This window comes from Amblyomma maculatum, chromosome 5, assembly GCF_055883805.1.
Source record: "Amblyomma maculatum isolate TAMU_Amacu chromosome 5, ASM5588380v1, whole genome shotgun sequence".
Lineage (NCBI taxonomy): Eukaryota > Metazoa > Arthropoda > Arachnida > Ixodida > Ixodidae > Amblyomma > Amblyomma maculatum.
The window spans coordinates 146,045,958-146,064,361 of NC_139348.1; the positions used below are offsets into that span (position 1 = coordinate 146,045,958).

The 18,404-nt window shown below is 43.5% G+C and overlaps 1 protein-coding gene across 1 annotated transcript in view; it reads right to left on the minus strand.

The window, feature by feature from the left end:
* LOC146189866 (uncharacterized) overlaps positions 1 to 18,404 on the minus strand; it is a 123,440-nt gene that overhangs the window by 19,326 nt on the left and 85,710 nt on the right. The window contains exon 2 of the mRNA XM_084603337.1: positions 4,080 to 4,188. Within this exon, the coding sequence (XP_084459463.1) occupies positions 4,080 to 4,188 (109 nt within the window). The remainder of the gene's footprint in view (positions 1 to 4,079; positions 4,189 to 18,404) is intronic.

The window sequence follows — 18,404 nt, forward strand, 5'->3', positions numbered from 1 at the left end:
CAAAGAGCGGCTCTCTAAAAATATCACTTGACTGGTGCATGTGTACGCCAAGATTGTAGAGCTCACTGAGGCTACGAGAGACGTTGTAGTGGAAGGCTGCGGAAATTTCGACCACCTGAAGTTCTTTAACATGCATTGACATCGCGTAGAACACGGGCTTCTTGCTTTTCGCCTACAGCGAAAAGCGGCCGCCGCAGCCGAAGCTCGATCCCGTACTTTGCAGATAAGACTGCTTACTCGTGCAACAATACTCTCTCCCACCGTGTTCTTACATTCACTGAATTTATGGATTGCACAATTTTGTCTTCATTTTTGCAATCACTACCGGCAGTGCCACAAAACCATCGGATAGATGCATCGCAGACATACTTGCGCTTCATAGGCCTCAAACACATCACTTTGATGTGAATGCGAATGCTCATGTTCGTACGGTAATTTCAAGGTGATATGCCTACCTATTAAAATATCCAAATTATTTCAGTCAAGCTCTCACAAAACCGCTTTGCTGTGCTCGATCCACTTATTAGAAGTTGTAAACAAATCTTGGTGAAATATGTATGGAATGAGAATACGTCGAAAAACTCTGCCCATATTTCACCAAGATTTGTTTGGAATGAGAATACGTCGAAAAAACTCTGCCCCGCCGGGGTGGTGCAGTGGTAAGACGCCCGACTACTGTGCCGGAGTACCCGGGTTCGAACCCGACCTCGGCGGCTGCGTTTCGATGGAGGCGAAACGAAGAGGCGTCGTGTGCTGTGCGATGTCAGCGCACGTTAAAGATCCCCAGGTGGTCGAAATTACTCCGTAGCCCTCCACTACGGCTCCTCTTTCTCTCTTTCCACTTTCACTCCCATCTTCCTCCCTTCCCTTACGGCGTGGTTGCGGTGTCCACAGAAAAACAAGTGAGACAGTTACCGCGCCTTTCCCTTCCTATAAATAAATAAATCAGTCGAAAAACTCTATGCAGTGTTCACCGCTTGCAGCGCCATCCTTTTGCCAACGGCGAGTGCGGCGTAAACCTGGTCTCAATATGCACATCTATAATTCAGGACTACTGGCTTAGTTTAAGATAGAAGCCCCTGCTAGAATGACATCCACGGGGGCAAGGACGGCTCCCATAGGCAATGAGGAGTGATGGTGAATAGTTAATGGTTGTTTTCGCGAACGTTCAAGAGCGTTCGCTTAGTTGTAGTTAATCTTGGAACGCTTTATAACCTCTGTTCGGCTCTTATTGTCAACTGGTATATATATTTTGCAGTATTGCAGCCCATTTTCCAAGCTCATTTTCAGGCGGACAGAAAGGGGGGGGGAGAGGGTAATGAATTAAGAATGAAGTAATCTAAGATGCATTCGTCTCATTTCAAACATATTTTTGAAGGACCGTTTCTGTACGCGTCTTGGTCTGCTCTCAAGATCGACGCATTTCACCTCCTGAATCCACCTCTACAGTTGCGAGGAGTTAAAGCGCGCCTTTTTATAAATCGAAAACGAAACTGGACGCGTGGGAGATGTAAGTGCATGAATTTGAATAGGAAACCCGTGTGCGATAAATAGAAACGGCATTCAAAATGCAAGGTTTTTTTTTTTAATGCCATCTCAAAGTCGCTGAGAGATGCCGAAGATAAGAAATAGCGAAGCATGACTTCGTGATGCGAGTGGTTCGTTCTAGTAAACTGAAAAGGAGGAAATGGATACCACTCATCACCAAGGAAGCACGACGAGCAGGGCAATGCAGCTTGCTGATCGAACGACAGGCGTGGAGCGTAGGAGCTTGCCTCCGCGTGGGACTATAGTCTTCTGAGCGCAATGCATGAGGCATTCCCTTTGGGAACGCGTTTCTGGAAATGAGGTTTTGATTGCAATCGATCCGCCGCTGATATTTAGAGGCTGTTCGAGAGTTCTAAATTTATCCCTGGTTGATCGTAAAGTCTAAATCTCAAGCTTTGACGCTGCCGTCCTTTAAAAATGCATACATCGCTTGCGTAAAGGAGGTCGCTCGCATTCAGCTTTGCTGCGGCAGACAGTCCCGTAGCCAGTACCATGTGATGTAGTCGTCTACTAGCTCGATGGGCTTGTACTGCGGCTGTTTGGCTATTATTATAACGAGCTCCGAGCTATAGTGCTGCGCGTTATTTATTACGGCAGTCCCGTTCTGAAGGCAGTAAGAATTACCTCTTGTGGCCCTCTGGACTTCCGAAGATAATTTCTCTTTAAGTATATGCCGCACTAAAACTGCAACTACATTGATCAACTTTAAATTTACTGGAACGCGCTGCCCCCTTAGAAGGAGGCATAATAGGTCGCTGACATTACACTTGCCAAATGAAATAGAAATCCGCTTAAAAAGCAAGGATGAAGGTAGCAAAACCGCGATTAAAATGTTCACAAGCAATGCTGTAATTGTGTTGGTGAATTGTCTCGAGTTAAAGTTCAGCGCGCCTACATGATGATGATTAAAATGTTATTTGCACATTTTAACGAGACTGAGAGGATACAATTTACCACAGATCAAACACAATTTACTAAACTAAATAATATCGTTTTCTTGATTTAAACTGAATTTTTCAGAGCGCTATACATATCTTACCGAAGCGTGTTCTCCGCAGAATAATTACAAAAACCTGTAAAGAAACCGGCAAAGTTTACCAAAAAAACGTTTCTTTCGTTTGCAATCTATTTGAAGAAAACACATGCTCTGCTGCAAATTCATGAGGAGCCAGCAGTTAGCTGCAAATTGGTACTTACATTAAGGCGGTTATCCTTAAAAGCATTAAATAAATTATTCGTTATTTAACTGCGCGAAAAAACGAGGACGTTAACACACACAACAACACGATCGCTGACGTTCAACTAAAGATTTATTATCAAAAACGACATTTATGTATAATCCCGCCAAAATACACACACAAAACAAAAACCACTTATCCTAGTCTAAATCTTCCTGCAACGGCTTTTCAAGAAAGGCAATTTCACGGTTAATCAGTGGCAATGACGGTTTTGCGACACACGCTGAGCCCCCCTTTATCAATGTGATACGCGTCTACTAATTCCCTTACCATCTGATCTTTGTGTGTTCAAAATGACAGACGTCTCTTGAAGCAAAGGGGTGCAGGTGTGTTCCCGTTGTCTGCAATGCAGAGTTTAATTCGAGCCGCCTGTTTTGTCCAAAGAATTGGAGTGTTCCCTCAGGCGGTCGTTTATGCCACGTCCGGTCTGTCCTACATACCCCGCGCCGCAGACAGGGGGATTTTGCATACAACCCCTTTTACGTAGTCTACCCTCTTTTCAGCATGGTTAACAGTACAGTCATCTTCGGCCCTCCTACCTAGTAGGGACTCGCGCCTTCGTTGTACAGCCGGGCATATATTACTCAACCTTCTTCGAAACGAAAATAAAACGTCAACTTCAAATTTACGGCCAACGTTCGTCAGAAGGTGAGATACCAAGTGGATGTAGGAAATACCCGCGACCTTCTGGCGCTTGGCAGCCTCACGCATGTGGTTTGATTTCATTTTGGACACCATTGTTTCACACAGCCTTCCAATCGGGACCTCTGAAAAACCTGCCTCCCGAAGCCTGCCAATTTACATTTTCACACTTTCCTTAATCAGATGGGGACACGACTTATTCAGGGCGGCGCGAATACCTGATGTGGCAATGCCATCTTTCAACAACTTGGAATGCCCTGACTGGAAGCTTAGTAGCTCCTTGATATAGCGTGGCGAATACAACGAGCAAATATGCCCAGGTTCAAGTCTCAGTTTTAGATCCAGAAACTGAATTCCGCCATGGTCTATTCACCACCATGGTGCCCCTGTGCTGTGTGATGTCAGTGCACGTTAATGAACCCCTGATGGTCATTTTCCAAAGCCCTTCACTACGGCGTCTCTCATAGCCATAGTCACTTGAGACGTTAAACCCCATTAACCAATTCAAATGACTCAGTAGCTGCAGCACAGGTAAGAAAGCGGGCTCTTTTTGTTTTTTCAGACAGACACAATGGAATGGCGTACTGTAAATAGAACAGGTTACATTCTGCAGCCATTTCACTCCTTGGGAATGAAATTTTATACACTTACCTGGCATGACGTCACCACAGTCCACTGAGAAGGAATGCCTGCTTGACCGACTGGGAGTAGAACTTCGGTTGGGCGAGAAGCGAGGCCTCACCTTAGGCGAACTCCGGACCTGCGAGGATAGTATTGCGACTCAGTGTGACACAGCAAACATCCCAACTCCCTCCCGCATGTCTCCCGCCAACAAATGAATATGGAGTTGCATCGTGAAACGTTGTGCGAATTCCCAAGTCCACCATCATTCCATGACCGCATGTCACCCAACCTCCAAAGCGAAAACATTTTCGAAGCTTATATTTCGTTAAGAGCGTATGACGACTTCAATACTTGCCCATATTTGACACGGCCTGGCGAACGATGCCTCTTAATTAACTTCAAACCTACTGAAATATGGTATTATGGTTCGACGGATCAGCACTGTGCTGCATATAGCTTTTTCTGTAAAATGGTGTAAAGGCGATAAAGGGTGTTATAACCCCTTCGTCGTTATGTCTTTAATAAAAGGACGACAATCTTAGATCAGAGCACAGGATGAGGTGCCGTCAAGGACGCCAATTCGAGGTTAGGGCTGGTTTCTTTCACTTCTTTTTGAACTTCGTATCCCTGCAGTTTTATTCCATTGTATGAAGCAATGGCTAGGAAGAAATTCTGACAGCGTTGATAATAATGAGGGCCGGATCAACGGCCATTGTTGCTACGTGCAACTATCCCCTAGAAAATGGGAGAAATAGACCTTAATGGGAACCAGAGGGAGCACTTATGATACAATTTTAAGTGAGAATATTGCTCTGCTGGTTCCGTCTACTGAGAAGGAGGATGGAAACGCTGGTCTTAGCAGTGCATAAAACAGCATTGATTTCTGACCGACGCTTTCAAACGAATGCGTTGTCAGGGGACAAGAACATTTTCGACGGCGCAGTGGAGGGCTCCGGAAAATATCAACCACGCGACGTTCTGTAATGTGTGATGTCAGTGCACAATAAAGGACTCCAGAGAGTCGAAGTTTTCTGTGGCCCTGCACTACGGCGTCTCACAGCCTAAGTCACTCCTCCACGTAAAACGCTATAAGCGAAACTAAAGAAAATCTTTATACGAAGCAAACAAAATATGAGCCATACGCTGTGTAGTGGAGAAGCTAAGAAAAAACTGCGATCTTGGCAACAAAAGGCGAGAAGCTTTGTGGATCGGCACACTACGAGCTGCTAGCAACTAACCCATCGCCTTTTTCGGTCCTGGCGGCTATCTGTGGCCTAACTTCCGCCTCAAAAGCTGGACTCAGTGCAAAAAAGAAAAAAAGAATAAAAAACAAATTACAACTCCACATTTTTTGTATAAGAACCACTGAAGGAAAAATGTAGCATTATCCGGAAGAAAGAACACCTTCACCTACTGTTCTAAAAAAAAAACATAAGTACGCAATATACACATAAAAAAAGCGTCGGATTTGATTAGGCTTCCTGACGACGCTCTCATCTTAACAACCTTTTTTTTTTTTTTCGCCTTATCTCGACTTTGGTTCCTCTCCTACCATAGGTTCAAGAAGGCCAAATTCTCAGAGGATGGTAGTGTACGTACATTGTGCAGAAACGGTGGAGCCAAAGAAAACAGTACTCGTCTATACTTAACACCGTCTCGGGGAAAGCACTAAAAGGACTTCAAACTTTCACGTGCACGTCTTGCTGGGCTACTGCTTCCGTGGAGCGCAGGGAATTCCCAGAACACCTATTTTCCGGTGTTTATGGGCCCATGCGCGTCACGTAGTGCGGTCAAGAGTTCGCGGAATCTAGCCGTGCAAAGGTTAAGGTCGGGGCGCCAATTGCCTGTGCAGGAAGCGAAAAGGACAGAAGCTCGGACCTTTTAGAGAAGCGCGCGCTAAAATTAACTCTTTAATGTTTCCTTGCATTGCTTTATGACCATGGCGTTCGAGTAATCAACTTTATAAATTGCTTTGTTATTTTTCACAGAACGTGTCCATATTGTTGCATTTGTTTCTCATCGTTTCTATCTCGGGCATTCTGTTTTTCATTTTAAAAGTTTTGCTCTAATCAGAACATATATTTCATCATCATCATCATCATCATCATCATCATCATCATCATCATCATCATCAGCCTGATTATGCCCACTGCAGGGCGAAGGCCTCTCCCATAATTCTCCACTTAACCCGGTTCTGTGCTAGCTGCATCCACTTGACCCCTGCGAACTTCTTAATCTCATCCGCCCACCTAACTTTCTGCCGCCCCCTGCTACGCTTTCCTTCCCTTGGAATCCAGTTTGTTACCCTCAGCGACCATCGGTTATCCTCTCTTCGCATTACATGTCCTGCCCATGTCCATTTCTTCTTCTTAATTTCTACTAGAATGTCGGTAACTTGACTTATTTCTCTGACCCACTCTGCACGCTTTCTATCTCTTATATTTATATTATATTATATTATATTATATTATATATATAATATATATAATATATATATTATATTATATATATATATATATATATATATATATATATATATATATATATATATATAATATATATATATATTATAATATATATATATATATATATATATATATATATATATATATATATTATATATTTATTAACAGTCTATTTTATCATTTAGGCTTGCACATCTCAACCCGAACATAACATGATCTTTTAAGTGAATTTTGTGCATTGTAGCTTTATTTTGTGGGGATTTCTAGCTGCAGCTCTTGTATGTTTTCTTCGTTTATGCGAAAAGTAGGAGGCTGTTCGAGTTAGTAGTGAAAAAGCAGTCGTAGCTTCATTCTGCTTCGTTCAGCACTGCTGGGAAAATTACACTAAAAGTAACTGAATTAATCGTGTATTGTTAGAAAAAATCATAGAGATAGCTTATAAGATCCATACTGGGTAGCCTGTTTTTTTCGTCACCTCGCATTTGTCAGATAACGCATTTAAAATGAGAAGTGAGAGAGCAAATCTCATTTAACTAAATCTTCCGATAAATGACGTCGAGTTATGGCTGCTAGGGAAAACGAATGTATAGCATATGCTTTTAGAACTACTGTAACTCTGCTATCATTTTGTGCTTGCAGTACAAATATGGGACCAGTGTGTAGACAAACTTTTCATCATTATACATGGTGTTTATTTTACTGATTTCCAGGCTCTTCATGCACTTCAATGCCATCATTCAGAATTTCATTGGCATCTTTAAATCATATCTACCTAAGAGTGATCGTCATTCGGTCCTTCGAGAACCGTTTAGTGCATTTCATGAAATCGTCGCCCAGATTTGTGCCTCCTTGCGGGTCTTAAGGTTCGCCGAAATGAGGAGTTCGTTTCAGCGGCGTATAAGCCTGTCAATATATTGTACGCGGCATCGTCACACTTAAAGGACTGCATTCTCACAGCATCCCGTTCAAACTACTTCGCAGGTGCAGCTCTGGCATCAAATGTGGCTAGCATATCCAAACCATTTGGGAACACTTGCGAAAATCAGTTCAGTTCAGTTCAGGCGTTCAGTCGTGTCCGACTCTTCGTGACCCTATGGACCATGTCACGCCTCGCTTTCCGGTCTCTCACTATCTTCTTGACATCACATAGCTTCATCTGCAATGCCTCGAGAATGCCATCTAACCATCGCGTTCGCTGCCTACCCCTTCTCCGGCGACGCTCAACCTTTCCCAACATCAAATCTTTCTCCAGCGACTTTTCTCTTCTCATCAGATGACCAAAGTAGCTGAGCTTTAACTTTAGAATTTGACCCTCCAATGAGCAGTCAGGGTTTATGGTCGACAATATCGACTGATTTGATCTTCTGGTAGTCCAAGGAACTCTTAAGAGTCTTCGCCAGCACCACAATTCAAACGCGTCAATTCTTCGGCGGTCAGCCTTTTTCACAGTCCAACTCTCGCATCCATACATCACAACTGGAAAGACCATAGCACGGGTTATACGGATCTTGGTTGGCAGACTACTGCTCTTTACTAGGCGGTCAAGGCTAACCATTGCTCTCTTTCCCAGAAGCAGGCGTCTCCTAATTTCATGGCTGCAGTCTCCTTCCGAGGTAATCTTGGCGCCCAAGAACAGAAAATCTGTCACAGCTTCCACTTCTTGTCCATTGATGCTCCAGGACTTGATAGGGCAAGACGCCATGATCTTCGTCTTTTTAATGTTCAGTTTAAGCCCAAACTTCTCACTCTCTTCTTGTACGCGCATCAGAAGTCTCTTGAGTTCCACTTCACTTTCTGCCATTAAAGTGGTATCATCCGCATATCTAAGGTCGGTACAATTAGTGAAGGGCTCATTTTGACGTTTAAAGCGGACAGGTGGGCTAGTTGGGGATTTTTACACTCAATGCACATGGTAACTAGCGCTAACGACTAGCTTTCATGGTGTCCGCTCCTCTTCTGTCCCTGTCTTAAGCGCTAGTTGCTATGTGCATTGCATTTTTACGAGCATTGGCTCATCCGTTTTGGTTTAAAAACGATAAATGTGGGCAGGCATGGTGACTCTATGTTTTAAGCTGCGTGAAACTGTTGCTTCTATTTTAGATCAAGCAATTTTTATTCAGGAGCAACGATAGTTTGAAACCTCTGAGCTCATTTTGGCAAACAGGCTTTCCACAATTCGATTGTTCACCATTGGTCGCTGCTAGACATAGCTTCAAGAATGGCTGCGAGTCAGAAACGCGTTATTTTCACATAGGCAGTTACGATCTTTTGCCCAGTCCAACAAACTCGCTGCAGGAAGAAAACAATGACTTGTGAAAGAATCGCTCGAATTCGAGACGTGCTGAAACTGTGAAAACGTGAACAAGAATGCGCGTGGTGTTATGTTTCCGTTGGGAGGATCATCGTTTCAGCGTCCGTGTAAGCTATTCAGGGCGTTGTTTTCGTTACCGTGCTCGCTATACTGCCGGCTTTTCACCACCCTCGTATACTTGGCATGAATAAACTAAAATGAGATTAGGCTCCACGCGATATACCACTTCAGATGGTTCACACGGTGCAACATTAAGCATTGATCGAAATAGAGTTCCGGGCAAGCTCCACACTACTGGCAGCCCAAAAGGAAGATGTTCACTGCCTTTCAGCTACACGTTGCAAGGAAAGGTGGCGAACAAAGGGTCATTCACGCCACTGAACGACGTCGTTCTTGTCCACTGAGAAGGGTATACGAAAGAGCTGTGACCAAGCGAGCAGTAAACAACCTCTTCCACGACAATCAAGCTGAAAATAGAATTCCACTTCCACAAGGTAAACCAGCAATACGAAATGTTAACTGTCAGCAGGGTGAATAGACAGAAGCAAGTGTTTAGAGCACTTGCAATTGCTCGCCGCAATTTCAGAGTTAAGAGAAGCCGTCATAATTGCAAGCTTTTGTTTTCTGAATTCACGTCCACAGAAAACAGAGGATACATTTTAAGAGTCATCTTGTTAGGCCTGAGTTTAAGAGTGCTAAAGCTCCCGCGTAAAGATGGAAGTTTGAACTTACACGCGTATACAATGTGGTCCCTATTTTGCAGATTCACGCTCCAGTAGGGCGTATTTTTGCTTTATTGGACTCTCTGTAGATATGCGATACGCATGTCTCCACTAGCCTTCACCACGATAGCGCTAATCTGGATTGTACTACCCGAGCCAAATCTTGATTTGCTTATGGAGGATCAGTAATTAGTCAAGACAGCTGCATAACAACGCTTCATAACAACAGCTAGACACCAGCTTCACAGCGATCATGTGCATCTGCATAACAACATGTTGATGTGCTTAGCAACTGCATAACTTTTGCGTAGCAATGCGTGGGCAACCGCAAGACCTATGCAGCAGTCGTGCAGACAATGAAAGAAGAGTTGTGATTGGGTATTCGTAGCGATTAAAATTAGTTTAGTTTTAGTAACACCCCTAACTGAAATGTGTGCTACCTGTATACGTTAACGAAACCACTGTAGCAAGGATCACAGCCGTTTAATATTGGTAACAACGGAAGCTCTAGCGAAAGCCCGGTGCACTCGATGCATTTATTTTGGTTCACTTCCTAACGTCCCAGGCGAAAGTTTGGGAGAGACCATGGCTAATGTTTGGTGCCACCCCTGAACTGGATGCTGTTCGCGATAATTTGAAAACGATTATTGTTCAATTTGCGCGAAGGCAATTTTTGGCTGACCCTGGCCAAATTTTGTTGGTGGAACGGGCGAATTTGAGTGTGACATCAACCTTGGTGTGTTCCTTTTATTTAGAGAATATTTTGGGTGCAATTTCACTGCGGTCATATTTCGGGGGAAGATAGTCAAATCTGTGTGTGATCATAGGATTTAGCGATGCCTCTTTTGCTTGGATATCAATAATTGTTTTCAGTTTGGCCGAGGTTCCTTTTCAGGTTACCTGGGAGAACTGTTATGTGTGGCCTGAGCTAGCCATGGTGGTGGCCATTGACCTGGGCGTGGTCCATCCTATCTGGGTCTCACTTTTGGATCAATTTAAACCAGGTCAATTTTCAGGTGGCCCAAGTAAAATTTTGGGGTTGACGTAGCCAAAACTAGGGCGCAACCATCGAACTAGGCCACGTTCATTATAGATACATGTCACTGTGTTCCAAATTGATGGAGGTCAATCCTCAAGTGGCCCGGGTCATACTTTATAAACAACCAGGGTCAAGATTGGTGGTCACCATCGAATTGGGCACAATCTATCATAATGAGATACCAACGTTACGCCGGCTTTGTTAAAGCTTCTATCCTCCAGAAAATTGAGCGAAACTTATGTTGTTATGCTTGATGACCAAGGTCCGTCAAGGTCAAGGGTCGCGCCTCCAGTTAAAACTAGTTAAAGGTATGGCCCCAAAATTTCAAACCAACATTAAAAACGTATAACTTTTTTTTTCATGACCGTAAAGAATTAGAGTGGTTTAATATTTAATGACGTAATCGGCACTGGTTTCACATAAATTAAAATATTTGGTTTCCTTGCTAACCTAATTCAAAAAAGGATCCCCTCATATTTCCTTATACTATTGTATTAGAAAACATCAGCGACTCGCATTCGGTTACTGCTGTTATATAAGCCCTGCTTTTCATTAAATAATATTTTTCCTTTTAATTCATGGAAGCTTCAAAGTATATGGACACTTTGCGTAAATGAAAATATCCCTTCAAATACGTACAGCACGGCATACATAGCTAGAGAATTACAAGCGGAATTTTAGCATTTAAGTCACGGTAATGAACCGACTGAAGCTGACTTCAGTGAGAGATTACTGTGCCAGTTGGAAGAAGCTGCTTTCATAAAGACGATTCTCCATTAATGACGAAGCAAAAAAGGGGACAGAATGTTGTCATAATGAGCCGATTTCTTGACTGCAAAGAGGTACACCATAATGCTTTAAGTTGTTTTCTGTCGCTGATCTATGAGCCTTAGCTTCACCTTCATTACCCTAATACTGAGGGTGCCGGAGTTTTCCTTGGCTTGCCCACCAGGCGTTTCAATTCAGTGATGGGAACCTTTCAAATGAAATTTGATTAGTAACACATGCGCGTGGTTCAGTCAAACAAACGCGTAAATAACAAGAAAGCCCTTGATTGCATGTGAGTTGGCAGGGCAGAAAAAACAAGACGGAGACAAGGAGACAAAACAGGGCAGCGACAAGAACAAAAACGTCAAAATCAAATGATTACTAAGAACTTCAATTTCATAAAAATCTTCCAAACAATCCCTTTAACCTTATCATGTCAAATAAATCTTTATCTTTTAAGTGGAGTTATCCTTACCTTATAGCAACGAAGGAAGTCACCTTTTGACTACTCAGAATTTAAATGATCTCCGAAGCAGTACAGTTTTTCAAGTTTTAATCTGCTTTTCATTCCAGCACTCATACACATGGATTTCTTTACTTTCCGGCATGTATCATACATTGCTGAGTGCCATCTGCAGTCACTTAAATACTTATTTCGTAATATTGCTTCTTAATGATGTAACTTTTGCCCATTTTCAAAAAGGGCGATGGGAGAGAAGAGAGAGACCAACTAGGGGCATTGAAACCATTTCCTGAACACATATTGATAGGGCACGCAATACGCAACCAGGCCACAGGTTGATTCTCAAGCGTGTAGCAATTTCCAAGATTTAGAATTCACCGAAGCTTTCTTGACGCCAATGACACCAAAGAAAACAAATTGCTTTGCGTGTTGTGCGCTGCAAATATGCCTCTAAGAAGGGCTGGTAATTATCGCTGCTGTTCCTGTGCATATAACAGCAGATCTTGCTTCTGCGCGATCAATGCGGCTTCAGCGAAACTTTCTCTGCACCGTGTGTTTGACCCTAAAATATACCCTGTTTGGGACCTTACGACTAGAAAAGAAAAGTCGACGGAGCCACCACCTAAAGGAATTATTGCGTGCTTACTGTAATCTAATATAAAGAACCAGTGCTTGAAACTGAACCTTTGTCTCATGGCCCCAGTTGTTGCTAGCACTGAAGTGTGAAAAGCTTGCCTCAAGGACACATGGTGTCGTCCCCTTAATTGTATCCCTGCTTGAAGTGCTGTACGGATTCAACATTAAGGAGGGCGACGTCGCAGGCGTGCACTCAAGCACATTACCTGACATTTTAGATGGAATATTGGTAAACATATCCCCGGCATTGCCGCGTGTGTTTAATAGCGATATCTTGTAGTAAAGGTGCTGCATGCGAGCAAGCAACATTCAGGTCAAGCGTTCGCTAGTTCACAATCAAAATTCGTGTTAAATTCTACTTTGGTTCGTAGAATTGAGGATGGGTTTTGAGCATGAACTGGCGAACGCTCACGCTGAATATACTTAAGTTCACCTCGCCAGGGTGGCGCTGTGGTTAGGGTGCTTGACTACTGTGCCCAAAAATGTGGGATTGAATCCCGGTGTCGGTGACCTCTGCGGTGAAAAGCAAGGTGCCCGTGGGCTGTACCATGTGAGTGCACGTTAAAGAACTCCAGGTGGTCGAAATTTCCGGACTCCACCACTACGACGTCTCCCATATCCTTAGTCGCTTTAGGACGTTAAACACCACAAACCAAACTAATCCAACCTTCTTAGGCTCGAAAAATGAATAGACGGTGTAGGAGCCATCGTTCTTGACTTTGCGTATTACTGTAATGACGGAGACCACTGAGATTACTCAGTAGCCATATTGACTGTACTAGCAGCGAACATGAAGGAGATGCTTATAGCGCGTGCGTGGATTCCACAACAGCTATATTTCTGTGAACACACCTCTGATGAGCAGCCATTATGCTCTGGGAAATACAGGAGGAGTTTAACTCTTTATAAACCGACTAAGACCTGCCGGAGCGCTGTTTGGCATGCTTTGACACAGTGTTTCGTCACTGGGAAACTGACACAGAGTTAGGAAAAATACGCCTTTCGCCGAAATGAAAATTGGTCCGCTTTAAGAAAAGGAAAGTCTCATTGTCTGTTTACATTTTCGGCGCCCACCTCTTAAAATATAAAGGCACGGCACTCAAGGTGCAGTTTTGGTCAAAGATCCTGAAGCCAGATGATTTCCGTCTCAGCCGTAAAATTATGCTGTCACGGCGCCACTGAAAACCAATGGGCCCTGAAATGCTATGAGACAGTTTCCTGCTCTAATACGACATCATACTACAGCTGTTGAAATGCCATTTTGCCTTTAATGATTGCTTGATGGTTCAATTTATAGGCGAAGGCAATATCCTTTGGCGCCAGGACTTTCTTCTAAGACTCTACATAAGTCGTCTGTTAGACTCCGTAACGCAAACTAGTCTTCAGCTTGAATTACAGCTCCATGCAGAATTAGAAGCGAAATAGAATGGCACTGACCTGCATGCTGCACAAAGAACGGTCGTGTGACAATTCGTGCTCAGAAGCACCTTGTATTTTTGGTATCTATTTTTACTCACGCTACTAGTCAGAGAATAAGAATTTCGCTTAACAAAGGCCCTGTTACAGTCAGTGCAGGTGCTCTGTTTTCGTATTAACAACCCAGTAAAAAAACACACTATAGAACCATGTCAAAAATACGACAAAATATTCTGTAGTTCAGTCATAAACGTCAGATTTTTCTGCAGTTCTGTTGTACTTTCATGTAGTTCTGTAGTTTTTCTGTAGTATATTTCTGTTGTCTGTATTCTGTAGCACGTTGCTGTTGTAACTACAAAAATTTCTGATGTTACTACAGAACGTTCTGTGTTCACAACAGGTTTCCCGTCAAAAACCGCACAAAAATTCTGTCGTAACAACAGAAAAGTTTCTGTAGATTTTTCCGACTGGGAAGAAACTTTAAATATCGTAACCTCAAGTCTCAACCACAGAGACTAAAAGAGCAACGCAATTGCACAGGGCACCACCAGCTTCAGTGTTTCCGCACGTCTATGTCTGGACAGTCTGCCTGCAACCTCTTCCTATCTACAGCAGTGATAAAGATTAAGCCGATAAGTAAGCACAGCTGAAGACGAGTGGGGAGACATTAGAGACGAACTAAATGAACACTTATGTTATTCATTTCCCCTTCTCAATACTCTTCATCTTCTGACCATGCACCAACAAGCCTGTCACTCTGATATTATCAAGACTTCAAAGTTAGCTCAGCTGGCATGAAGGCTAATAAATTCTCTAATAAATAAATAATCCATAATAAAATGACCGACGTGTTGAAGCTTCATGATGTGAGTTTTCATCTGACGCAAGTCGCAAAGCTCTGGTATAATAAACACGAAACAAAGTTGTCGAACTGTGTAATAAAGAAGGAGCGCGTCAGGACTGTTTGCAGTCTCACCTCAGCGCACCAACTTCCTGACGAGCAGTTCTTAAGCTTAAGGCATCCACATGTGGGCAACACATTTACGCGCTGCGTCCAAGGTGTCGTCGACCCGCTTAACTCTGAAGGCCATTGACGAACGGGCTTTTTAAGAGCGTTTGGCTAAGGATCTCGCACTGTCCCCGACTCTATGAACATATTCCAAATGTTCGGTTAGCTTCAACGGAAGCGCATCATTAGCAGCCGTCCAAGTTTGACGGGGGCTCTGTATTGAGCTCTTGCACGTAGACGTCGCTTTAGCTGCTGACTCTCTCACTTCAACACGACATTCTAGACCAGCCCCCTGATGGTTTTCAGTCTTTCCACCTTTTCCGCTAAGCAGTCTCTCCTTTTCCACAGAGCTGATCAGCGCCCATCGCAACAACTGCAAGCAACTTTCCTTACAAACCGATGGTCTAAACAAAACTTTTCCTGTTATTTATGTTCGGTAAATAACCTTCTAGAACAGGAAACACACATATGTTCTCTGTTGTAGTTGACTTGTACAAAACGCGTGGCGCATTTAGACACGCGTGTGCATTAAGTGGTAACGATTATACAGCCCGCCTCCATTAATACGCGTCGGCTTCGTATTCACAGCCAGTACTCTGATTTGCAGAATGCGCCTCTGCCTGCTCATTGCAATGCAACAGTTCAGAACCGCGGTGGAAAGGAGCGCGATTTCAACGCGCGTCGCAAGCGAACTGTGGCTTCTGAATATCAAGCCGCGCCGGCCTGACAAACGCATGCCCCTACCTCCACGCGTCCTCTACGGCAGGGAAGCGGAAACATATTCGTGACAGTCACGCCATCGTTCCGAGCGTCGCCGCCGACGACGATGTCGCACACTGACATTTGTGCTCACTCACCCCTCCTCCACAGCCCTCTCTCCTACGTCGCCGAGTTCCGTTATTAGTGGCCGAATTACGTTCTGCATTTGACGGCTGTCTGTCAGTGGCTGCCATTCTCCGTTTCCGACCGCTTGCTTTCCTGACAAAGCCACCTGATTCAGAAGGCCGTGTCAGCGTTTCCAAGTTGATTCTTTTTGCAGTTATAAAACAAAATTTACATTTTCTGCAGTGATAAGTTTTGCTTTCTAGATACTCACATCTCGGACGGAGCAGCACAAATTTGTTCAAACTTACTCAAATCGCAAAAATTTTGTTTTGAATCAAGTGTCATTCAGAGCGCGGTGAAAGCATAAAAGCATAAATTGTGTTAGACAAGATGGTTAAACTCGGTTTTTCATGTTCATTCTTAATTCATTTTTAAGAGAAGCGCTTCTCTTAAAAATGAATTAAGAATGAGCATGAAAAACCGAGTTTAACCATCTTGTCTAGCACAATAGTTATTCCTTTTTAGTGAAGCTGAAAGCATGTCATTTGAAGCAAGGGTTCAAATTTGGGCCTCCGTTTAAAAAAAAAAAAAAATACTCAATGTTGTTACTCATGGTTCTGCAGGTTTAATGAGGATCGCGCATATAACGAGGGGGGTCATTGGTACACCTTATTCCAGGACATCTGACCTCGCAAGCAGTGCCCACTGTCAGTAACAATATTTAAAATGAATGCAAAAACATTTTTTTTTTTAGAAAGTAGTTCATGTCAATTTAGAGAACATCACTGATCTCGTGGGGACGCAAATAAGCTCTGTTATTCTCGTGAGGCACTAATTAGACACCTGTTTTAGATAGGCAACAAAATGCTCTCAGATACAAGATATATAATAAAAGCTCCCCAAAAATAATAATTCTGCTGAAATAATCAAGCTCAGGATTTTTTAATTTGTTTTGTTTGTTCGAGTATTTCCTTGACGTGTCGAGCGCAATGACGTTTGGACATTCATCCTTTTTTGGACGAGTGTCAATATCGTAACACTTAAACAGCACTGCTTATGCCACCGCATAAAGTATTCTAAATGCAAAACAGCAATTTATCAAAAGTAGACCTTTATAAAATGTTTTTAGAATCACACACACACACACACACACACACACACACACACACACACACACACACACACACACACACACACACACACACACACACACACACACACACACACACACACACACACACACACACACACACACACACACACACACACACACACACACACACACACACACACACACACACACACACACACACACACACACACACACACACACACACACACACACACACACACACACACACACACACACACACACACACACACACACACACACACACACACACACACACACACACACACACACACACACACACACACACACACACACACACACACACACACACACACACACACACACACACACACACACACACACACACACACACACACACACACACACACACACACACACACACACACACACACACACACACACACACACACACACACACACACACACACACACACACACACACACACACACACACACACACACACACACACACACACACACACACACACACACACACACACACACACACACACACACACACACACACACACACACACACACACACACACACACACACACACACACACACACACACACACACACACACACACACACACACACACACACACACACACACACACACACACACACACACACACACACACACACACACACACACACACACACACACACACACACACACACACACACACACACACACACACACACACACACACACACACACACACACACACACACGCACAAGCACGCACGTACACACACACAAGCACGCACGTACACACACACACGCACAAGCACGCACGTACACACACACATTGCACATACGCACGCACATACTGACCATGCACAAGTCAGGAAATGCTTCATACTGATTCCAGTTTTAGTTTTGAGTCGACGTTCCCTTCTACTTTAAAAGCCAGTTGGAAGGTCGTCGAAGTAGCTCAGTTGGTAAGAACACCGGACGCGATATTCAAAGGTCGTGGTTTCGGTTCTCCCACTCGGCACGTTGCTTTTCTGTCTACTTTGTGTTTAATTATATTTCACCTTAAGCTGAATCGAGTATTAATCCAGGTCAATAACATTAAAGAAAAATCCTCAATGCTTTCCCTGGCCTCGCCGACAGACTGCTGATTTCTTTTTTCGTGCATTACAAAGAGCCCAGAAGCGTGGCGTAATTCAAAATGGTGCGTCAGTAAACTACCTGTCCCCTGGCTGGTTAACTGAAATTCAATGAAACTCAAACCAGCTCGATTGAGGTCTGAGAAACCATGCGATGTCGTCTGGTTTGCATGTACCGAGAGCGGTTACCGTAAGGCTGGATACATAACCCCCACTTGTGATAACAGTAAACAAAACAACATAATATAATACTCTGCTTCAGTGTCCTAAACTAGTAACAGCAACAATGATTTAATGCTGTCGCATTCGACCATTAAGGTCACTAAGGCGTTCCCATGATTTGTGGGCATCGTTTTGATCAGAAGATTATGCAAAACAGATCCCGGCTTCAGGTGTAGCTTTTCGAAAGCAAACTCTGCAAGCTAA